The sequence below is a fragment of the Myotis nattereri genome (genome assembly GCF_964212035.1).
Source record: "Myotis nattereri genome assembly, chromosome: 7".
NCBI classification, from domain to species: Eukaryota; Metazoa; Chordata; class Mammalia; order Chiroptera; family Vespertilionidae; genus Myotis; species Myotis nattereri.
Window position 1 is genome coordinate 3,066,436 of NC_138082.1, and position 24,806 is coordinate 3,091,241.

At 45.9% G+C, this 24,806-nt stretch overlaps 1 protein-coding gene across 2 annotated transcripts in view; it reads left to right on the forward strand.

Moving 5' to 3' along the window:
• The first annotated feature begins 2,313 nt into the window (after positions 1 to 2,313).
• Positions 2,314 to 24,806, forward strand: part of NAB1 (NGFI-A binding protein 1) — a 45,587-nt gene continuing 23,094 nt past the window's right edge. The window contains exons 1-3 of one of the 2 annotated variants that reach the window (XM_081096124.1): positions 2,314 to 2,562; positions 10,725 to 11,559; positions 23,903 to 24,036. In XM_081096124.1, the coding sequence (XP_080952250.1) occupies positions 10,744 to 11,559; positions 23,903 to 24,036 (950 nt within the window). In that variant the 5' untranslated portion in view covers positions 2,314 to 2,562; positions 10,725 to 10,743. The remainder of the gene's footprint in view (positions 2,563 to 10,724; positions 11,560 to 23,902; positions 24,037 to 24,806) is intronic. The other variant, XM_081096123.1, reaches the window with a different exon arrangement.

A 24,806-nucleotide genomic window follows, 5' to 3' on the forward strand; every position in this document is an offset into this window, starting at 1 on the left:
CTTGCATGCATGGGCCAAGGCTCTAACCACTGAACCCCACCAACCAGGGGCAAAAATGCCATTCTTAATGTGGAAAACATACCATCTAAACATGCTTAGAAAACAAACAAACAAACAAACAAGGAGAGATGTCAGCGTTTCCCTGCAGAAATAACCAGTTGCAAGGCAGAAGAAACAGTGTCTGCCCTGACACCTTTCCCTTCGCCTCATGGTCAGTGGTGGAAAGACACATACAACTCGCGAACAGGACTGAACCTTATTTCTCCCCAGGCTGGGGACAAGTCCCCCGGGAGGCTCAGTCCAGGCACAGCTGCTCATTTTGTGACTTGTGAATCACTGATGGTTCATCTTCGCGGAAGAAAGTTATTACCCTCTAACTGCTCATCGCCAGCAATGTTTGCACAACATCAGGAATCCAGAGAGTAACCCGAAGAGAAGGCATTTCAGACTTCATTGCCTGACAACTTAACTTTTATCTTTCCCAGAAACTGTATTTTATAGCAACGTTCTCTTTAATAGAACAAGGTGCACAGATGCAAAACCAGGACAATTAGGCTGAGACAAACTTCCGGGGGTGATTTCTGCAGGAGATGAATTGGGCGAAGCAAACATGCTTACTCATTTGAAATATCAATACAACTACCTCGCACAGAGCCTTTTACGGACACTGGAGAAAGGCTTAAGTATGTACACAGGCTGTCCCCCCAAAATGTACACACACTTTGAATGTAATTATAAAGGCGGTGCTTATTAAAATACACTTCATTTGCATTTAACAGCTACCAGCTATGAAAGCGTGTATACATTTTGGGGGGACATCCTATATGTTCCATGGTGGCATTACTCCTACAACATTTTCCCAGAAAGAAAAGAAGAAAGCTTCGGTATGCGAATAAGATTTCTTTCTTTCAATGCTATCATACCCCCATTGCTCCAACATCAGGATGTGGTGTGAAGCATTTCCCATCTCAAAGAATGCCTTGTGTCCCCGCGGCAGTGGGCATGCTCGGAGGCCGGCCAGGATGTGGGCGTGGCCGCCACGCGGGACTCTGCCCGCCTTTGCGCTGGTTCCACCTTCACTAAGCGCTCTCCACCCTTCAGGAACACAACGCTCAACACGGGGAGTCTTTCATTTTCCCATCTTTGCACAGGAAGGAAGAATAGGTTTCGGGCAGTTGTCTAAGTGTATTTTGGGAGGTGTTTTAATACTTCCTTTGGTTAGAAAAGTTCATGCAGGCTAAACTCAACAATTCGACATCGTGCTGTGGGCACCCTCCTTTAACAAACACCCAGGACTGTTATCGCGGCCGGGCCTCCACACCATGGAAAGGGAAAATGTTAACCAGCAAATAGCAGGCAGGGTTAGAGGAGGGTTGATGAGGTTGGAATTAAGTTACCAGCAAGCAAGACCCTTGTCAAAGCTGCACTTTGGGTTGGTCGGCTCCCATTCCACCCCCCCCCCCCCCCCGCAGAGCCGGGGTTGCGGTGGGGAGGGGGCACCATAGGCGAGGCAGGTCCTCTGTGAACCCCGGTTTTCCACCAGCGCCTGCACCTGCCGCCCCCACCCACGCGGTCGCAGCCACCTTCCCGGGGCCCCTGGCCATCGGGGCGCCCGGCCCCCCCCCCCCCGCCTCCACGGGCGAGGGCGGGGGCGCACCGGCGCTCGGATCCGCGGGCCCAGCGCGCTCTGTATTTTTACGTTCAAGCCGGTCTCGGGGGGAGTCGGACTTGGCGGGGTGTGCTCCTCGCAATACTATATCGGGAACCTCACACGTTAAAAAAAAATACTTTTTCTTTTTATTGCAAACCTTCCCGGTTCCCTCGGCAGCTGGAGAGCAGGCCCGCGGCGGCGTCCCCTCCCCGCCGCCCCCGCCCGGAGCCGGAGCCCGAGCCGGAGCCCCAGCGCGGGAGCCGCCCCCCGCCGCCCACGCGGAGCCTCCAGCTGCCGTGTGAATGGGCCGCCCTCCGGGGCCGCGGCGGGGGCGGCGGGGAGAGGCCGTGCCCGGCCCCGCGGCCGCCACCCCCCTCCCGCGGCGCCCACGCCGGGCTCTGCGTCACTCGGCCGCGCGTGGGCGGCAGCCGGAGCGGCGCTGGTGGCAAGAGCGGAATCTCCCGACGTGACAGCGCGGGGGCGGCGGCGGGGGCGGCGGCGGGGAGGGCGGGCGCCGCGCGCAGTGCCGCGGGGAGCCGGGGGCGGAGGGGAGGGAGCGGGAGGAGGTGGAAGGGAGGGAGGAGGGAGGGAGGAGGGGGAGGAGGAGGGAGGGAGGAGGGGGAGGAGGAGGGAGGGCCCGGCGGGGGAGGCGCCACGGCCGCAGCCCGCGCGCCCCGAAGCGGAGGAGCTGCCGCCCGCGCGGCTGGGCGAGAGCCGTCGGGGCTGCGGGCGGGAGGCGGGCGATCGGACTGGCGGGGAGCTGAGCGCGCGCCCGCCGCCGTCCCTTCCCCCCTCGATGGGAGCGGGGGCGTCCCGGCCGCCGCCGCAGTCTGTGCAGGGAGAGCCGGGGGCCGGCACGGAGTCGGGGCTGAGCAGCCTTCGGGGGAGCGCGCGCCCGGACCGCTGGCCGAGTACGTACCGACCGGCGTCCGCGGGTGCGGGACGCGCGGGCACCGGGGTGGGGGGGGGGAGAAGGGGGACCGAGGGAGCCGGCCCCGCGCCGCCGCCGCGGGGAGAGGGCGGCATCCGGCTGGTGTGGGCGATTCCCGGAGAAATGCGGGCGCGGGGGCCGCGGGACGAGGACGAGCCGGGCGGCGGGCCTGACTCGGGAGGCTCCGCTCCGGGGCAGCCGGGGTGCCGATCCCTGCCCCCCGGCGGGGTGGGCGCGCGGGGCGCGGGGTGGGGGCCTCCCCGGGCCGCGTCCCGGTTGGCTGGCTTCCCGGGTGGGAGTCCGGCGTCCCAGTGCCCGGCCTCGTCCCGGGCATCCTTGCCCGAGCGTCGCGCGCTGGGAAAGCGGAAGGCGGGTTTGCTGGGAAGTGGCTGGCGAACTTGGCGCCGGGCGCGGGGGAGCGAGTGTGGAATCTGCACACACACGTGGGGCACGAGGCTGGGACGCCGAGGTGCGTGGCCTGGCGCGTGTAGAAGCGCCGCGGGTGCTGTCAGAGGGCTCTGGCCGGCCGCCCCGGGGCTCCCAGCGCCGGCGAGGAGAAGGGACGCGCAGGAAGCCCGCGGAGGTCGGCGGAAGGTGCTGGGGTAGGAATCCGCCCCGGCCGGCGTCGCTGGCCGAGCTCTGCAGCTGGGGGCCTGGAGGTTCCTTGACGCGCATAGACCGCACTCTCTCACGCCAGCAGATCTTGGAAGCGTTCACAATTTGGGGATAGCTGTCATTTTAAAGTCTCATCCGCGTTCACCTGTCACTACCAGTGGGTTTGCCCGTGATGTGTCTGCAAACTTGCAAACTCACGGAGTGCAAAGATCAGAAGCTGCAAGGGAAACGCTCAGGTCTTGTTTAAAAATATTTTGGCAGTTTTAATAGGAAATATTAGATTGCATAGGAACAGAGGAGCGGAGTTTAAAATGGATTAGTCACGTAGGCAGTGCGAGGCTGTTTTGTTATAAAAGTGCTCGCAGTGAGTTACCTTCTCAGGTTTTCACTTTCTGGAAGTTGCTCCTGTGAAGCAGCAGATGATGGCATGCCATAACGGCGTGGGTTTGGGAGAAACACTGGAAGAGAGGACGCACAGCATTTACTTTCTTTCGGGTGGCGGCTGATGTCCTCCTGAGGACTTAAAAGAGCTGCTTCTAATCTAAGTGCCAGTCCAGTGGCCCTTGGGTTCAAGGGTACCCTTCCCCTCCGTTTTTCGGTAATAAGACATTAAATACTGCCCTCTCGTTAAGCTTTAAAAATTACGTTGTTCTTACAGGTGTAAATCCTGCATAGAAGGGTCCTTATAGATGTTTGACAAGGGCAGCCTTCTTTATTCTTGTTTGAGTGTAAGATATTGGAAAATTGGGTCTGGAAAAAGAAATTTCAAGGAACCATTGAAAGGTTTCTTATTTTATTTTTAGCATCTTGCACAAAAGTTAACCTGCCATCTTGATATTAGAAAAATGTTTTCCTTGGCTATGGTGATTTCCTGTTATATGTGAATATCAATAAGAATAGGAGTAATAAAAACATTGAGGCATTGTAAGATTTTAGTTTATTTCATTCTGTCTCTGATTAAAATGACAAAAATCCTTAGGAATACTATAGCTGATATAAGGAAATGTAGTCAGCTTATATGTCTAGTAAGTAATTTGCTATGTTTAATAAATACTTTACATCTTGTTTTATTTCAGAATTATTGATAAAATTGAGTAATCTCGGCTAAATTAATTTTAAAATTTCCTTTTTGTGACTAGTAAATAACACCCACTGTTCTATAGGAAAGTTAATAGGTCTTCATTCTCCTTGTTTAGAGAATAAGTTAAGGCGTTAAATATTTTTTCTTTTTTACAAAATATTTTTATTGATTTCAGAGAGGGAGGGAGAGAGATAGAAACATCAATGATGAGAGAGAATCACTGATGAGCTTGATGAGCCCAAGGCCTGGGCATGTGCCCTGACTGGGATCTAACTTGACCTCATGGTTCCATTGGTCTGCACTCAACCACTGAGCCACGCAGGCCAGGCAGATATTTTCTTGTAATACCACTTTAAGATTTGTTATTAAGGATTCTGGGGCTGTGCACTGTGGATCCTTTGAAATAAGAAATTACATGTCTTACAAAATGGGGGTTTGAAACTTTTGAAGAATTTATTGCATAAACTTTAAATATTTAAAGCAAAAGGTGGTTGGATGGGAGTAGAAGTATGTCAGGTTTTTGTGTCTGTTGACGTAGACACTGTCCTAAGACTGAGGCCTCATCTCTTCCATTGTAATAAATCCAGTTGTTTTTGTTTGTGCTATTCATGGGCATTATTGGAAATGAGAGCTCTGTAAAAACACCCTGAAACATGAATCTGTATTCTGGATTCCACAGACACATGACCTGTTTTATTTTCATGGACATGACCATTTTATAGTATGTTTTGAACAGTTTAAGATCTTGCTAATGTATAATTAACTTGTGTACATACATTTCATTGTGGAGTTTTTAAAATATTTTAAGGAATAAGTAGTACCCACTCAAGCATCACATGTTTGCTAGCCTCTTTGTTTTGGATTTATCTTGCCTACTTCTTTTATGCTTTTTAGTAGAATGAAGAATTGTACAGTTATATTAAATGCAAATTTCCTTTCTGAACTGACATGTTCAAAAACTAGTATAATAGAATATACTCTCTTAAACTTAATGATGGAGCAAGTGGGAAATTAGAGAAGTTGATGCTGGGGGGAAACAGTAATCCTCGTCTTGTCAGAATTCTCGCAGCTAAACATACCATTAAGCTTTCAGATAGTTTGTCATTTCTCAATATGTTGTATTTAGGAGGCTGCACATGAATATAAATAGTATGTTAATTTTATAATTTTTAAAGAGAACTTTCTGAAAAACATAAAATGTAGATATACTGTGTGTATACTACATGATCAGAGGGCACTTATTGTGTGATGAATGACGTGGCTGTTGGTTGTTTGAAGAATTTCCAGCCGAATTGTATGATACTGATTTACTTATTGGTATTACAGTTAGGTTAATGTATAATTATGGTTTAATTGCAAAATAAATCTGATTTACTTCTTTCTCATTTTGATAATTTTAAACTTACACTTTCATTAGAACTTTAAGGGGTCTGAGTTTTTTTCTGCAGCGTCATTTCAGAATTCAGAAAAGAATCAATAGAGAAAAATATTTTAAGTTTCCCAAATTACCATTAATTTTATTAGAAGCTAATGTTTAATTCATAGCGATGACAGTATTAAAATCCAAAAATATCTTGATTTAAGATATATCACTGCATGCTTACTAATCAGAGCCTCGGTAAATCATTTGGTACTTGAAACACATACACAGGAGTCTAATAGCTAGGCCAACCCCTCAATCGCGATGGAACTGAGCTACGTTTATTATGTTAGCTGAGCTCTGGGCCTAGAAAGAAGTGAGAAGACTCCATTTCCTCGGTTAAGGCTCATCCTTCCCCAAGCCAGATTCTTCTTATAAACCTTTTCAGTTGCCGCCTCCCAGTGTACCCATGGCGCCCTTTCCCAGGCCTCCAGGCCACCCTCTTCCCAGCGAGGTGGCACTTCAGGGGCTTCCAGTGTACTCTGTGCCCCAGCTCCCATCCCTTCCTCACCCTTGCCCTCCTGTCTCATTCCGCTGGTGTGCACTGGATCGCATCTAGGTGTGAAGAGGAAAACAAACGGTGGAACTAATTCACCTTAACCTGTAAATGACTCATAAGCTAACTCTCCCCAAGTTTCTCCACGTGTTTTGTAAGTCTGTAAGAGGTTGCTGTTAACTTAGATAATTTTAAAGTAAAATCCAGGCAGCGTCGGGAGGAAGGAATTGACAGTCTCTGCATGAGTAAGCCACATCTCACTGGGAGATAGCCCAGGTTCCTCTACTCCTGGATGAGCGGCTCTCTGGAATGCCACAGATTTCATAAAAGTGTGCATATATACACACTATGTACGTGTGTGTGTGTGTGTGTGTGTGTGTGTGTCCTATAGATGTAAGAAATACCTATATCTATATACGTTTCCTACATCATGAAGAGGAGTTAAGAGTGGTGATTATGAAACCATTTGAATATAATGGTCATTTATAAGATATTTGTTGTTTGGGGATAGTTGATACTGTGTTTTAATTTATAGGAGCCATAAAGAAAAAGACCTAGGATCTCTCATGACTAAAATTGGCTTCTTAAAATTCGGCTGGGGCTGGGCTATCATATGATGTATATTACAACATGAACCAGGTGTAGCTCTTACATTTGGGAGGGGATCCTTTGATCTCTTGGGGAAAATATCTGTGTTATGGGAACTCAGCATAAAGCCCCATAAGAAAGAGGAAGTGCCCTGACCGGTTTGGCTCAGTGGATAGAGCGTCGGCCTGGGGACTGAAGGGTCCCAGGTTCGATTCCGGTCAAGAGCATGTACCTTGGTTGCAGGCACATCCCCAGTAGGGGGTGTGCAGAGGCAGCTGATTGATGTTTCTCTCTCATCAATGTTTCTAACTCTCTATCCCTCTCTGTTCCTCTCTGTAAAAAAATCAATAAAATATATTTTAAAAAAGAAAGAAAGAGGAAGTATGAGGATGAGAGAACAGAGAGGACTGTAGTTTGTAAAGTAGCAGGAGGTGCTGTTACTAGATTGCGAATTCACTGGGACACCGATCCGAAGGCATCCCTTTTGGATATGAAAGGCGGCTACTGATCAGATTCTAACTCAGACATTGGGTTTCATGTAACAGCAGCCTTTCTAGAGATGTGATTGAACACTGCGGGGAATAGAGGGGGTAAAAGATGAATGAGACCAAGTTCCTGCCCTCAGGGAGCTTATAACAACTCCTGCTGAGTCCTTGAACCACAAGGAAGCTCTCGATAGGGCTGTGGGAACACCCTCCTTGACACCCTCCCTCCATGCGGGGATGTGGGGATTAGGGTAGGACAGAGGCCTTTCCCGCTCACCAGGGAAGAGAACTATTCCTTCATTCCTGCCTCGGTCTATTCCAGACTTCAGCCTGCAGTATGGCCCCGCAACTCTGAAAACTCACGAATAACTACTGGCCTCTCTGCAGCTTGACACCAACCCTTGAAATGCTTTTCACCTAGACTTACACGTTGTCTTCCCTACCTTCCCTTTGCAGTTCTTTGCAAAACTTTAATTCCAAAGTTTTAAATTCAGTCTCTTTTCTACTGCCTTTTGCTATTCTCCCTCGATGAGCACATCCACTCCCAAGCTTCAGTCACCGCCTCTCGGAGACTACCCTCCAGATTGCTAACTGTAGCTGGAGGAGTGGTTCACGGGCCAGGGGCCAAGGGTATTGCAAGTGCTCTCAAATCCAAGTGCACACCTCCAAGGCCTCTCCCCAAAGCCTCCCACCCCGCGGCTGTGCTCCGCTCTCCTCTGAACCCACGGTGTGTTCTCTCTTAAGTCTGCCAGCGACTGAGCTCGTCCTGGGGGGACAGAGGACAGTGGGCTCGCCCGGAGAGCCATTTAAGAGGAAGGAGACACGGAACCAGCCTCACCGCTGTGACAAATGCTGTGCTGAGTGGCACACGGGAGGAGCCACGCACTGCTGAGTGGCCCTGCTGTACTGCTGGCTCCCTGTGCAGAGTGTGTGAGGAGAGATGCAGGAGAGGCTTTCTCTTGATGTATTTGACCTTCATGTCGAAGCATGAAGAGTTTGTAAAAACAGAAAATCTCATCATATAAAAATTGTACATTAAATCTAATATATGAAGTGGCGGGTGTTTAAATGATCACAACACGCTTCGGTAGGAACTGAAGCCTTCTCCCACTGCGGTAGCTTCGGGAGAAAACTCCTTTCCCAGCAGGTAGTGTGGCCGCCTGGGCTCTCAGCGCTCGCCTCCTTCGCTTTCAGCTGGTATCTTGACTTTGGACATATAAGTCCTTACAGAGCTTTACAATCATAACTACTTCCTCACCAGGACCGGAGTTTTCTCCTGGGAACTAGGGGGTTTCCTTTACTTCTGGGTAAAGATGAGAAAGGATAAACAGTTGAAAATGAATTTATTCTAAAATCGTGGCCTTTTCTCAGAAGAATAAAACCTAAGTTTGGGTCTTTAGTTCTCCTTTTAAGTTTCTTTTTAAGTTTTATTTGCCTAACATATTTTTTCTTATTGTTCATAAAAAGATTCAAACACTGTATTCTAGATTTTCTCAAATACTCTTTCCTCTATTCCATAACTTGGGGGAGTACATAGGATGAGGTAATTGACGATAGAGACCTTGGGAAGTTACAGCCCTCTTATGAAAAGGATTTGGGGTGCGCGCGCGCACAGGTGTGTAGGCGTATTTGTATGCTGTTGAGTTGATAGCCTGTGGAGCTGTTGCGTCAGGTGTGTGACGGGAAAGTAAGTTCCTTTCCTTCCACCTTAGGCCGTTTCTAGAAGCCTTTCTGTTTGGTGTGACGGTGGGAAACAGAATTGAGCTCGTGCCTGTCCCTCCTGAGAGCTGCGTTTTTGTGGGCCAGTTTCCAGCTGGGTGATGGGAGGGGAGGACCAGCAGACCATCCCGTGGGGACTGGAGGAGGCAAGAGTGTCTTTGTCCAGTGGACTGAGGTGACGTGGACGTGAAGGCGGGGCTTAAGAGCCTGGATGATCACAACGCAGAGGAGTCTGTGGTGCCCAGAGGGATACTAAACAGGGATCGTCTAGTGCGGTTTGCCGGAGAAATCTCTCGGAAAGGCATCAGTTCACATGGCAGTACCCTCGTCAGGGAAAAGCCTGAGAAGCTGAGGAGTTGCTAGCTGATGGGAGCGGATTGTGGATGAGCAGGGGTTCCAGGAGTGGGGCTTCCCAGGAGTCAGCCTCAGCGTGGCAGGGAGAGGTGCTCCCCTGGGATGGGGTGGCCGAGACGCGCATCCTGGGAGCATTCTGACCAGTGGCCCAGAGCGGAAGTCCCGGATTTGGTCTGGCCTTCAGGGATGTGCCTGGCATTCCTCTGCTGGCCTCATCTCCCAGTGAGTGACGGCTCCATACAGCTCTCACTTGAGAGTGGAGCTTCCATTTCCCTCTGCATTCTTTTCGCCTTCTGTAATTTTCTCCACAGAGGGCTGCAGGGTCCTTTTAATCCTAAGAGGGTGCGTTATTACAAGTTTGTTTCTCTTAAATGGAAGTACTTGGCCCACACCTTTGTATGTGGGAGGTCTCCAGGCAACTGTGAATAACTTGTGAAGGCTGCTAAGAGGTCAAGAAGTGCTTTGCTGGGTCTTGTTCTTTCTCTTTAAAGGCGGCTTCCCTGTCTTGCTTGGCTCTGCCCTTTCTGTTTCTTCCGTGGCTCTGTCTTGGGCCCTCTCGCCCTCCCTGGCTTCATCCTGTATCTCTAACCTTATCCACGCTGAGACCCCGGCGCTGGCCATGAAGTGCACGTGTTTGAAGGAGATCCCATCGTCCCGATTGGTCTGTGTCCCCAAGGCCTGTCACAGTCGACTCTCCCCTTTCTTCCAGGAACCATGAACTCTTAGGCCTAAATGATCACCAGGTCTTGTCATTTGTTTGTTTGAAGTCTTCCTGTCTTTTTTTCTTGTTCCTAATATACCATCTTCTATCTTCTCACCTGCAGTTCATACTGAAAGCTCTCTCTTCCTCTGCCTACCAGACTGATGTGGCTGTTTTTTCTTTATAAAATGGGAATAACTAAACCTATCTTGCAGGTTAGACATAATGTAATGTACAGCGTTTATCATATTATCTGGCAGAAAATAAATATTCAGCGAATGGTGGAATAATAGGCTTCTTACCTCCTCCTGAATCTGAGTATCCCTCGCTCCCCTCTGTGTCCACACCATGGGAGCGGCAGAGTGAGTGGTTGTCAAAAATCCGGGCTACAGAGCCCTGAGAACCTTGGCTGGAGTCCCTAGACTTCTGCTCAACAGGTAGTGAGATCACAGGCAAGTCTGAGCCTTCCGAGTTTTCTCTTTAAACGGAAACAGTTACACTGGTCAGTGGGATTGTCAGGAAGTAGAAGATGACTTCTGGACAGGGCATGGTTCCTTCAGTCCGGTGCTCTGCTGATGCGTCTTGTGTTGCACCTCCCACCCGCATGCTCAGTCCGGGAGTGTCTGCCAGTCCTGGGTGCGGAGTTCGGAGCCCGTGTGCTGAGTCTCCCTCTTCCCTTTGCAGGCTAAGCACCTCCACAGTAATGGCCGCGGCCTTGCCCCGGACGCTGGGGGAGCTGCAGCTGTACAGAATATTACAGAAAGCCAACCTGCTGTCCTACTTCGATGCCTTCATCCAGCAAGGTGGCGATGACGTCCAGCAGCTGTGCGAAGCTGGCGAGGAGGAATTCCTGGAAATCATGGCCCTCGTGGGCATGGCCAGCAAGCCGCTGCATGTCAGGAGGCTGCAGAAGGCTTTGCGGGACTGGGTCACCAACCCCGGCCTCTTCAACCAGCCGCTCACCTCCCTGCCCGTGAGCAGCATACCCATCTACAAGCTGCCCGAGGGGTCGCCCACGTGGCTAGGAGTGCCCTGTGCCAGCTACGACAGGAGCAGCGGCGCCCGGGAACCGCACGTCAAAGTCCCCAAGTGCGCGGCCATCACGTGCGTGCAGAGCCCCGGGCAGGGGAAGCCGGACGTGGGGAGCCTGGCGCTGCCCAGTGTCGGGGAGTCCAGACTCTGGCAGGGCCACCACGGCACCGAGAGCGAGCACAGCCTCTCCCCCGCCGACCTGGGCTCCCCCGCGTCCCCCAAGGAGAGCAGCGAGGCCCTGGACGCCGCGGCCGCGCTCTCGGTGGCCGAGTGTGTGGAGCGCATGGCCTCCACGCTGCCCAAAAGCGACCCGAACGAGGTGAAAGAGCTGCTGAAAAGCAACAAGAAGCTGGCCAAAATGATCGGCCACATCTTCGAGATGAGCGACGAGGACCCCCACAAAGAGGAGGAGATTCGCAAGTACAGCGCCATCTATGGCAGGTTCGACTCCAAGAGGAAGGACGGCAAGCACCTGACGCTTCACGAGGTAAGAGCCGTGTCCCTGGGGCTTGTGCTGCTGAGAGAAGAGCTTGGGGACGGCGCCCAGGGGTGCCCCCCCCGCCCCCCCAAAGCAGCGTTAGAACATGGAGGTCTCCGCGAAATGCAGCCTTTGCGAAAGAGACCATGTTTCCGGTGCTGGTATTTTGATGTTGAGCTCAGACATGTTGAGCTTCGGAGCTAGTGTAGGGTAACTTAGAAAAATGTCAGAATTTAAACAGTGACAGCACCAAGTCTTTGCATTTACAAAGCAGTTTGTTTTTTTCATTAAATAGGATTTAAATGTAACCATTCATTTAAAAGACATTTTTGTAGACAAAAAGAAATTGGAGAAATAACCAGAACTTAAAGCAGTTTTCAACTAGCATAGAAAGCAAAATTAGATGAATGTTGTAGGGATTATTTTAACTTTGGTTTCATTTATTTGGACTTATATTGTTTTGGTTTGATACTTGGCATTAAAATTCCTCGTTTTATCTTCCTGGCACTCTGTCTAGAAATATTCCGCTTATGTGTAACGCATATCTCATTTGCATTTACTCCCTTTCTCTTGTCCATCTGGCCAACACATCATCTTAGGGTTTGGCTCAAGCATAAGCGTAACTCTGGTATGGTTGCCTCCAGTTCCAGTGACCTCCCCTTCCCATGTTCATCCCACAGACACTGCTGTCGCAGTCACTTCAGCTCTTTATGGCACTTATTTGTACACTGGTCTGTCCCTCTCAGGCTATTTGGGTTTTGCGAAGGCTGAGATAATGTCTCGTTCATTTTATGTCCTCAGAACCTAACACACCCAACAAATGCCTGGAAAATAAATGCATTTTCAAAACTTTAAAAAGATATTCTATAGTTAAATTTTTTATAGCCATTTATCCTTTACAAGAAAGAAGTAAGCCCTGTTTGAAAAAAATGTTCCGTTGGATGCAGAATTTCATGTTAGAAACATGAGATCTTTCCCCCAGACTTGTATGTAACAAGAAAAAAGAATTTATACTTAGGCAAAGTAGTCAGTTATTGCAAAGGATGTCAAGTGATTGACTCTGTAAACTTTGAGATACTTTCTTTACATATACAAATATGAGATCATATTTTGCACACTGTTCTCCAAATTCCTTTCTTTTTAAAAGTTAACATGCATACACAGTACAATATGCTATTAGATATTTTTTAAGTCAGTACACACACAGCTACATTATTTATGGGTTGCATGTTTTTCTATAGAATATATGCCAACATGTAAAATTATGGGGTCAAAGGAAATATAAATTTAATATTTTAGTAGATACTGCTAAATTACTTTCTAAAAGCTGCAATAATTTACATCTTCACTATCATTATATGCAAGTGTCCATTTCTCTACACTTTTGCTAATATTGTGTTTATCATTCTATTTTAAATTTTAAAAATTGTTTTCAATTACAGTTTGCATTCAATATTATTTTGTACTAGAGGCCTGGTGCATGAAAATTCATGCACTCGGGGGGCGTTGCTCAGCCCAGCCTGCGCCCTCTCACAGTCGAGGAGCCCTCAGGGGATGTCCTATTGACAGCTTAGGCCCTCTACGGGAGGCGATGGGGCGGGCAATCGGGACAGCTCCCACCCCCATCACCCCGCCGCTGCCGCTGCCACTGACCTCCCTCTGTGAGAGGCGACCGGGCAGCCAATCAGGGGACAGCACCGGTGGGTGTGTCCCCCCCCATGGCCCCTCCACCTACCCTGGTTGCTGCCACCTCCCCCAACATCGCTGTTTCTTCCCTCTGCCTGCTGGCACGCACCTTGGCTGGCCTGGCATGCCTGCTTGCCGGCCCCGCTCCTCCACCGACTGGTTGTTCCGCCGTTGGGCCAAGTTGCATATTATGCTTTTATTATATAGGATTAGTTTCAGGGTGGAGCATCATGGTTAGACAATCGTATACGTTACAAAGTGTTCCCCCCAATATTTCCAGTGCCCACGTGGCACCAAACATAGTTACTGCAATATTATTGACTATTATCCTTTTTAATCTTTGCCAGTCTAGTTAGTAGAGGAAAATTTTTCATTGCTCAAATTTACTTTGCTTAGTAAGGATAAATAATATATTTTAATATGTTTTACAGACATTCAATTTTATGTTTATATTTTTGTTCTAATATTGAGATTGTTTGTCTTACCAGTAAAAAATTGATTGGTAAGAACATTTTTATTTTAAAGATATTAAATTTTTGCCCTGACCGGTTTGGCTCAGTGATAGAGCGTTGGCCTGCAGACTCAAGGATCCCAGGTTCGATTCTGGTCGGGGGCATGTGCCTTGGTTGTGGGCACATCCCCAGTGGGAGGTGTGCAGGAGGCAGCTGATCGATGTTTCTCTCCCATCGATGTTTCTTAACTCTCTATCCTTCTCCCTTCCTCTCTGTAAAAAATCAATAAAATATATATTTTTTAAAAAGGTATTCAATTTTTGTCTTTGTAAATGTTCTCCCAGATTCTCATTTGTCCTTTGACCTTTCAGACCGTTTGCCCTCTGGAAGTTTAATTTTATGTAAGAATACCTATTGTCTTGTGTGAGTGCACAGTCTAATTCTCTAACGCTTCACCAGTGTAGAGTTATTCTAATTAGCTTAGCTAAATAATACAGTTTGATGTCTGGAAAGGCACGTGCCCCTTCAATAGTCTTGTATTTCAGCTTTGTATTTTTTTAGGTAATCTTAACCATTTCTCCTTCCAAATAAAATTTTTTAATGCATTTGTCACATTTTCCAAAAATTTCTGGTGGTATTTTCATTATAGATGCCTTAAAAGTACAGATTAATTTGTAAAGAAAAAATGACATATTTACAACACTCCCATATAGTATATGTATTTACTTATTTAGATCTTTTATATTCCTTGGTAATTTTTAAAGTTTTTAATTCACATAGGTTTTGCATATTTCTTTTTAGGTCATATACTGTGCATTACATATGTATGTTAATGTCTATATTATATTTATGAAAATTTAATTCGTTTATATAGAAGATACAAATATCCTATATAATAAAACCCTAATATGCAAATCGACCAAATGGCAGAATGACTGGTCGCTATGATGTGCACTGACAACTAGGGGGCAGACGCTCAACGCAGGAGCTTCCCCCTGGTGGTCAGTGTGCTCCCACAGGGGGAGTGCTGCTCAGCCAGAAGCTGGGCTCACGGCTGGTGAGCGCAGTGGTGGTAGCAGCACTAAGGAACAGTGAGCAGAGCAGTAAGGAGCAGCAAGCAGACAGGCTTGAAGGAGCAAGGGGTCCTGGACTGCAAGAGGGATCCCAGACTGCGAGAGGGTGCAGGCCGGGCTGAGGGACCCCTCCCCTCCTCCGGTGCATGGATTTCATGCACCAGGCCTCTATTATTAAATGAATTTTTCCACTTAAAAAAAATTGCTCTCATTGGCTGATTTGTGTATATTAATCATGTTTGCAGCAATTGTACTATCTAATCTTTTTTAAAATAAGTGACTTTATTTTTTAAAATTTATCTTTATTGTTGAAAGTATTACAGATGTCTCCCTTTTTTCACCCATTAACCCCTGTCCCCACCCCTACTGTTCCCCAGGCCTTCACCACACTGTTGTCTATGTTCGTGGTTCATGCATATGGGAATATAAGTTCTTTGGTGGCTCTCTTCCCACCCACTCCCCTCTCTGCCTCCCCTCTGAGATTCTTCCGTCTGTTCCCTGCTTCTGAGTCTCTGGATCTATTTTATTCATTAGGTTCCACATATGAGTAAGATCGTGTGATGCTTGTCTTTCTTTGGCTGGCTTGTTTTGCTTAGCATAATACTCTCCAGGTTAGATATGAGTGTATGTGGGAGCTTAAGATCAGAGAAGTGATTAGCAAAAAGTACTTAATCACAGTGAACCTGTGACTGGATCTGTTTTGGGCCTATCCTTTTGCAGATGTTATGCCTTATTGTTGCCATACAATAACTGACTCTCGAGAACTTGTAAGTAGAGCTAGAAAGTACACTTAGTGTTATAATTCGGACACACCTGGGCACTTTCACTACCTGCGAACCAATAAAAGAACCTACGAACAGGCTATGGTGATTGTCAGTATTAGAAAACAAAGAGCATAACTTGTTGGCAATTTTATTTCATGCTTTAATCCAGTTTTCATATAGTTTTTAAAACATAGCAGATGAAACACAAAGTTTCGTTAAAAGACCCGTATTTTTTATCAGAGCAGAAGTATGTTAAGGAGATGACTTTAATAAACCAAATCAACCTCCCATTTTTAAAAAACAACCCACTATAACCTATTTTGAAAATATCCAAAATGAATAATTTCACATTTGGCTTTGCTAAGGGGCTCTTTGCTTCTTTGGATAAAGAGGTACAGATGGTATTTAAGTAATGAAACCGTGGTGGCTTTCCCAAAATAAGGGGACACTTAAAATGAATGCTAGTAGGCTGAGATGTGGGGGTGGGGGCTTTGGAAAATGTGACTTGTGTTTTTGAAACTTACACTACTGGTTATTTGCAACTCCAGTATGTGAACCTGGTCCAGTATTATAGTTCAGGATAGACATTTATAAATCAGATTTTTTTTTTCAAAGTAGTAACCATTCAAAAGCTTGGTGGAAGTTATGAAATCCTGAGGGAATTAAAAGTGTACCTTTTAGATATTATGATAATTTCACATTTTTCACTTGACTATTTAAAATAAGAACGATTTTGCCCTAGCCAGTTTTGCTCAGTGGATAGAGCATCGTCCTGGGACTGAAGTGTCCTAGGTTCAATTCCGGTCCAGGGTACGTATCTCAGGTGTGGGCTCAATTCCGGCCCGAGTTAGGGGCACATTCAGGAGGCAACCAATTGCTGTGTCTCTCTCACATCAATGTTTCTCTTTGTCTCTCTTCCTCTCTTCCACTCTCTCTAAAAATCAATGGAAAATATCTTTGGGTGAAGATTAACAATAAAATAAAATAAAATTTTTGAGTTTTTCTAAATTTCTAAGATAGATGAATATTACTAGTTTGTCCTCAATTTCCAAATAAGGAAACATATGATTTATTATTAATTCACTGTTGGTAGTATTTCTGAGAGGGTTTTTAAATATAAACCCTATGGACAATGTTCTTTTAATCTTTCAAGTGGGTGAAAATAAGGAGGTTATCTACATGTGAAAAGATCTTTTTCAACTCTCACAGTTATGGAATGAATCATTGTTATAAATACTTTTTTTATGAGCTAAATAATCAGTGCTGTCTTAGGAACTGGCTAGGTATGACCTGGTTTATAGGAGTCGGACCATGAAGATAGTGTGAGGGACTGAGGCTTAGAACCACACTAATTATTGGTGGATGGCATGAACCCAGGAGCAGTACTAGAAAGAAGTCCAGGCAGGCAGTGTTCCATCCATCCAGAAACGTGTAAGGAGGGTACGTGGTCAACTACATAATCAGTGTGTGTCCGATCTTAAGTCAGAGGTGGAGGAAGAGGAGCAAACGATAGGCTGAGAACAGCAAGGCAGCAGAGAATGCAGGAGCTTGTAATATTCAGAAATATAAGTTGGTAAACAACTTGGCATGATAGAATAGTTGTCAGCAGATAGCAGCTTCCAGCCAAAGGGCTCTGGAACTCAGAGATAGGAAGGGGGAGAGGGGCATGGAGGTAGGAGCAATGGGTAAGTTGTAGATCTAGTGGGACTTTTACAGGAATTGGAGTTGCTAAGCACATTATTAAGACAAGGATGGGGATGCCAAGTTTAGGTCCGTTTCCACTGTAGTGTTGAGAAGTCAAGACTGAGTGTTCCAGAGCAGTTCAGTAATCTTAGTTTTGAGAGAGGAAGAATGCTGCATCTGGGAACCCCACAGACCGGTCCACATTTATTAGTAAGATATTATGCTTTATTCTGAACTCTTAGCTCAGAATGGATAGATATCAGCATCTAATTCTTAAAAACAGCTCTGGCCGGCATGGCTCAGAGGTTAGAGTTGTCAGCCCATGCACCACAGGGTCGTGGGTTTGATTCCCGGTCAAGGGCATGTACCTGGGTTTGGGGTTTGATCCCTGCCCCCTGGTCAGGGAGCATGTGGGAGACAATCAGTCCATGTGTTTCTTTCACATCAATGTTTCTCTCTCTCTCCCTTATACCCCTCCCCGCTCCCTTCCACTCTATCTAAAAATCAAAGGAAAAAATATCCTCACTCCTTGAGTGAGGATTAAAAAACAAAACAAGAAATGTTAGCCATTTCCTTTTGATAGTTTATAAAAATGGAGTACAGAACTTTTAGGGTAGTCTCTTTTTAAGTCACTTTTAGTGAGTCACATTTTTCTAAGAATATGTTCATTTTATCTAAGTTTTCAAACTCACTAGCATAAAGTTGCTTATAATTTTTAAGACCTAATATTATTTGTACATTTAAGTATTTTCCCTCTGACCAATCATGCCAGAGATTTGTCAATTTTATTAATCTTTCCAGGCAGCTGCAAACTAGAGCCTGTGGGCCAAATCTGGCCCACCTCCTGATTTTGCAGATAAACTTTTATTGGAACATAGCCATACCTAACCTATATAATAAAGAGGTGATATGCAAATTGACCATCACACCCTCATACAAGATAGCCACCCCCATGTGGGCACAAGATGGCCACCCCCATGTGGGCTAGCAGGGGAGGGCAGTTGTGGGTGATCAGGCCAGCAGGGGAGGGCAGTTAGGGGTGACCAGGCCGGCAGGGGAGTGCAGTTAGGGGCAACCAGGTTGGCAGTTGGGGGGGACCAGGCTGGCGGCGGGGGAAGTTGGGGGTGACTAGGCCCACAGGGGAGGGCAGTTGGGGGCGACTGGGATGGCAGGAGAGGGCAGTTGGGGGCAATCGGGCCAGCAGGGGAGCAGTTAGGCGTTGATCAGGCTGACAGGGGAGCAGTTAGGGGGTGATCAGGCTGGCAGGCAGAAGCGGTTAGGGGCAATCAGGTAGGCAGGCAGGCGAGTGGTTGGGAGCCAGCAGTCCCAGATTGTGAGAGGGATGTCCCAGATTGGAGAGGGTGCAGGCTGGGCTGAGGGACCACCCCCCCCCCCCCGAGCATGAATTTCATGCACCGGGCCTCTAGCCCAGGGGTGGGCAAACTTTTTGACTCTAGGGCCACAATGGGTTCTTAAACTGGACCGGAGGACCGGAACAAAAGCATGGATGGAGTGTTTGTGTGAACTAATATAAATTCAAAGTAAACATCATTACATAAAAGGGTATGGTCTTTTTTTTTTTAGTTTTATTCATTTCCAATGGGCCGGATCCGGCCCGCAGGCCGTAGTTTGCCCACGGCTGCTCTAGCCTATATATATAAAAGCCTAAGCAAGCAAACGACCATTTGCTATGACACGCACTGACCACCAGGGGATAGATGCTCAATGCAGGAGGTGCCCCCTGGTGGTCAGTGCACTCCCACAGCAAGAGCACCACTCAGCTGACCAATGGGCACCAGAGGCGGGGCTCACAGCTGGCGAGTGCCGCTATGGCGGTGGCGCGAGCCTCTCCCGATCGGGACTGACTGGGCTGGGCGTGAGCCCACAGCAGGCGCAGCGGGGCCAGGATGAGCAGGAGCGGCAGGCAGCGTTGGACTGCCAGTTTCTGCCTTATCTCTGCAGGCCACGCCGAGGGACCCCACCAGTGCATGAATCCATGCACCAGGCCTCTAGTGTATATCTGCGGCTGCTTTTGAGCTGTGATGCCAGAGTTCAGTAATTGTAACAGACTATTTGGCCTATAAAGTCAAAATATTTTCTATATGACCTTTTGTAAAAAAAAAAAAAAAGATTTCCGACTCAGTCTTTTTGAAGGAGCAGCTTTTGGCTTAGTTGTGCCGTGTGTGTGTGTGTGTGTGTGTGTGTGTGTGTGTGTGTGTGTTCTGTTTCACAGTTTATTTTATTCTTTTCTAATTTAAGTTGTGTGCTTAGTTCATTAATGTCCAGCTCTTCTTCTTTTCTAAGGAAGCAATTAAGGCTATAAATTCTTACTATTTATTGTATTAGCATTATTCAAAATTGTGATATGAGGTTACTATTTTTCCTAGTGATTTCTAACGGAATTACATTGTAGTCAGAGAACATGGTTTGAATGCTGCCAACCCTTTAACTTTTGTTGAGATTTCAGTTATGGCCCATATGTAGTGAGTGTTTTTTATATATTTCTGCAGTTGTGATAGAGTGTTTTGTGTTTGTCTGTTTTAACAAGCTTATTAAACTCTGTTATTCAAACTTTCTAGTCTTACTTATTTTTTTTTACTTGCTCTGACAATAACTGAGAGTTGTGTGTTAAAGTCACCTACTGTGATTATTTCTCTTTGTATTATGCAGTAACCTTATTAATCTTTAATAATGCATTTTTCTTTAAAAATTTATTTTCCTTGATATTAATATAGATACATGTGCTTTCTTTTGTTAGTAATTGCTGTTAGATCTTTTTTCTATCCTTTTATTTTTCAGTCGTTCCTAATCCATGTTTTAGAGACATCTCTTATAAATACCAATAGTTGGATTTTTTTTTTAAATCCAGTCTTATATTCTTTATCTTTTAACTAGAACATTTGCTTCATTTACATTTATTTAGTGACTAATATATTGAATTTATTTCCATTGAATTGTTTTGTATCTCTTCCCCTTCCCAACTCTTTATATCTCAGATTGACCATCTGGAATAAGTTAATTTTAGCCTGAAGTGCATCATGTAGAATTTCCTTAATAAAGGTCTGCTGATGGCAAACTATGTCCTTCCCCACCTCACTAGAAATTATTTTTATTTTGCCCTGATTCTTTTTTTTTTAATCCTCACCCCAGGACATGCTTATTGATTCTTTAGAGTGAGAGGAGAGGGGAGAAAGATAGAAACATCAATGTCAAAGAGCAACATAGATTGATTGCTTTCCTAAATCCTCAACCTAGGTATGTGTCCTGACTGGGAATTGAACCCGCAACCTCTCCGTGTAGGGACGACGCTCCAACCGAGCCACACTGGCCAGGGCTGCCCTGATTCTTAATTGACATTTATTCTGGGTATTCTATATTGTCAGTTATTTTCCCTAGTAATGGAAGATACCATTTCCTTGGCTTTTGGTTTTCATTTTTGTGTTTAGAAGTTAATGGTTATCTGACTGTCGTCTGCTTTTGAACTCTTCTGTTTGCCTCTGCCCCAATTTCTTCTCTCCTCCTCATTTCTCAGTTTTCCTGTTTTGTTTGTTTCTTTACTATAGTACTCTTCAGTCACATTTTCAACTTTTATTTCTTTAAATGAAGTCTTTAAGGGTCTGATCCTGTTATCTGTTGTTTCTCCTGATTTTTACTTTTGATGCTTTGGGGGATTTTGGGGGTGTTTTATGATTTCTGTCTGTGAACTCATTTTTCTTGGAAGTGTGGGAATGTTTGGAGGCCTGGGAAGAAAATGGACTCTCCTAGAGGTTACTTGCTTTTGATTTTACCAGGCGCCTGTACTCTGCACACTACAGCTCTGGGACGCTGTGCCAACACAATCACAGCCTCCGGAGTGTGAATGAGGGCTGAAGCCTGAGGGCTGATTTGGGGTTAGGAAACCTCCGGAGAGCATCTCTGTTCCCTCCCACTCAGTAACAAGGTTCAAGACAGTAATTCCCCTGCTCTGTCCCTGGGGGTGCAGGTGTATTTCCAAGTCAGCCTTGCATTGGGTGTACAGTGCGTAGTGATTTCAGCCTTATGGAGGAGAGGTCTTCGACTCCTCGCCTTCGGTGGGTCCTGGGTGTTCCCTCCACACTCACTGTTCCTCTCACCACTCTCCCTCCACTCTCACCAGCCCCACGAGGCTGTGAAGGTTGAAGCTCAAGTTCATCTGGTTTAGTAACTGTCCCTAATGTACTCCTTTGAGATACTGTCTTCATTCATTCTGACCTGTTTTACTGGCCCATTGATGTATTTAAGGTCATGTGCTTCCCTCTATTTTATTCAGAAATTTTAGTTATCTGGGAGAGGGGCCAGCTGTTCATGGTACCTAGCTGTCCCTGTGCTGGAGACGAAAGTTGAGCCTCCCTGTCACCCAGCATTCACCTAGCATTTTAGGCCAACAACATTGAACCCAGAGTCACAATCATTTGATTGCTAAAGGTTATAATTTTAACTACCAGCAAAGAGAATTTTTTAAGTCTGGTTATGATAGAAAGCTAAGTTTAAGAAAATTTTTACATCAAGTTATGAATGGAATTTTGGTATTTTTATCCACGAAAAGAGGAAGCGGAGGAGTAAGTAAAACAATTAGGGAGAATATCTTATTTCATACTTCAACAAAATTAGAAACTTAGAATTTAAAAAAATTAGCATTGTGAGCCAGTCTGCGACTACTGTTTTGGAGTATTTGTATTGTTTTTTAAAAATAGAATCGTCGTTGATTTAATTATTAGTCCTAGGAGCATGTAATCTATAAAACACTGACAGAAAATACATTTTTGACGGGGAAGTTTGATGATCATCTTCTTACTACAACTTGGACTGGGTTATAGTTATTTCTCTAGCCTCAGTTTTTTTTACTAGAAAACTCCCTGAGGGTCTAGAAAGTTCAGTCTACCTTTTTGGTTGATTGGAGCCTGAATTTAATAACAAAGAATGTTATGTTTGTTTTTCTTAGTTTCTGGTAGGATGATGGGAGGAATGCTAGAACATTGTTTTTGGTTTATATTGAAAAGTTATTTTCTTTGGTTGTGCATAAGCTGGTACTTCTGAAATGTTATCAATTAGTATTTAAATCAACCTCATTCTGGACATTTATACTACCCCAAGTTTTTTTTTTACAAATTTTTTTTAATATATTTTATTGATTTTTTACAGAGAGGAAGGGAGAGGGAGAGAGAGAAACATCGATGAGAGAGAAGCATCGATCAGCTGCCTACTGCACACCTGCTACTGGAGATGTGCCCACAACCCAGGTACATGCCCTTGACCAGAATCGAACCTGGGACCTTTCAGTCTGCAGGCCGACGCTCTATCCACTGAGCCAAACCGGTCAGGGCTACAAATCTTTACTGAGCATCAAATCCATGCCAAATGCTGATGTAAACAAGCCAAGTCTCTGTCTTAATACATGATAAAAGTAAAAAATACAGCATACGTACGTGAACAACGATTACAAGAGTGCATTCACATTTATATGCTTATATGTACACAGAGAAATATTGGAACCGTACATTAAAATATGAAGTCATTCCGGATGGTTGCATGCTGTATTTATTGTCTTCTTTTGCTTCTCTGTATTTTTTAAAAATTTAAGAAAAACGGTTGTTAATAAAGTGGGATGCCAGTGTGGGGAGAAACAGTAAACGCCCGATTTCTTACAGAAGAAAAACAAGAACTAACACTGAGAACAGCTTTGTGCCGGTGTCTCTCAGTACCTCCTGTTGTTTCACCACCTTTGCGGTGGCGACGCATCCCGGTGGGGCCCTGAGAGAACTGACGCTCTGAGTTGTTACATGCCCAGCATCCCACAGCTGGCGAGTGACGGAGCAGAACCCATCCCAGACCTGTCTGCCCCAAACCCTCTTCTCTTCTTGCCCCCAATCATGCCTTGAATGAGTATGTTTCTTGCTTTTAAAATAAGTCTAATATTAACCCTTGGCAATTCCCTACACCTATTTAAATTGACAAATTAAGTGAAAAAATGTTCTAGCTTATAAAACTATTACAGGTTTTGAGTTTTGGATAACATTTGCTATTTTAAATTTTACTATAGGGTGTTTGGTCACTAGTAACTCTGTATTGGCAATGTTTAACTCTTGGGTGAAAGAACAGAATTAGGTGAGTCTCAACGACGCTAAGACCTTGCTTTTCCATTGTAGTCCTAATTTGTGATAACTATTCGAAATGATTTGGTAAATATTTAACTAAAATCATTTAATTTTTATTCCTCCAAGAATTTTTATGTCAGTTCGCATTGGAAAAAAATACTTCTAGACCATGTATACTCACTCACTTTTAGTTAGGGAAATATTATCATCTTATCACACAGTGAAATCCCGTGGTTTTTCATAAGAAAAATGAGATGCAGATATTTTTATTTTCTATTTTGATTTTGCTTATTTTCCATAAATTCTCATACCTGAACAAAAATAAAGCGTATAAACAAATAAGCCTACGGTGACTATTTTGATTACTTTGAGTTCTGAGAGATGATAGGTACTTGATTTTCTTTGGAAATTAGGCATTAGGACTAATTAGGAATAAAGACCTTCATGATTTTTTATAAATTCTGATTTCATTATATATTGATATGACATGTTTATATTCTATTCTTAAGTGAAATGTTTTATATGTCGATAAGTTGAAATACAGATGTTTCTGGTTTTAAAAACCCTATTTTGATACGCAGCTCACTGTTAACGAAGCAGCTGCTCAGCTCTGTGTGAAGGATAATGCCCTCCTGACAAGAAGGGATGAACTTTTCGCGCTGGCGAGGCAGATTTCTCGAGAAGTCACCTATAAATACACTTACAGAACCACCAAGTAAGTTTAACTCATTGGCAGCACTTTTGCATTTTTTTGAGAGAAGTAGAGCTTGAAATACCAACCATTTGATAGTATATAAATGAGCATTTCTGAAAACAGTGTGATTATAGTTCAACTAGAGGCCTGGTGCACAAAAATTCATGCACTCGGGGAGGGTTCCTCAGCCCAGCCTGCACCCTCTCACAATCCGGGACCCTCGGGTAGGTCCCTAGGCCTGGCCTGAGATCAGGGCCTATCGGGGCTTTCCTTCCCCCGGCTGTAGGCAGCTGGCCCCACTGCTGCCATCTGTGCAGCGCTGCGCCCCCTCCCCTGCCACCGGTGGCCTCCCTCTGCAGGTGACAGGCTGGGGTGCAATGGCTTGGCTGGCCTGGGCCTCCCTCTTTCTTTGCTGGGAGGCGGGGCCAGCCCTGCGAGGGGCCATCTGCCTACCTGATCGCCCCTAACTGCTGGCCTACCTACCTGATCGCCCCTAACCCCTTGCCTGCCTACCTGATCACCCCTAACCACTGGTCTGCCTACCTGATCACCCCTAACCACTCTGCCTGCCTACCTCATCGCCCCTAACCGCTTGCTTGGGGGCAGGGCTAGCCCAGCGAGGGGCTGTCTGCCTACCTGGTCTCCTCTAACCACTTGTCCGCCTACCTGATTGCCCCTAACCACTTGTCTGCCTGATTGCCCCTAACCACTTGCTTGGGGGCAGGGCTAGCCCAGTGAGGGGCCATCTGCCTACCTGATCACCCTTAACCACTGGCCTGCCTACCTGATCA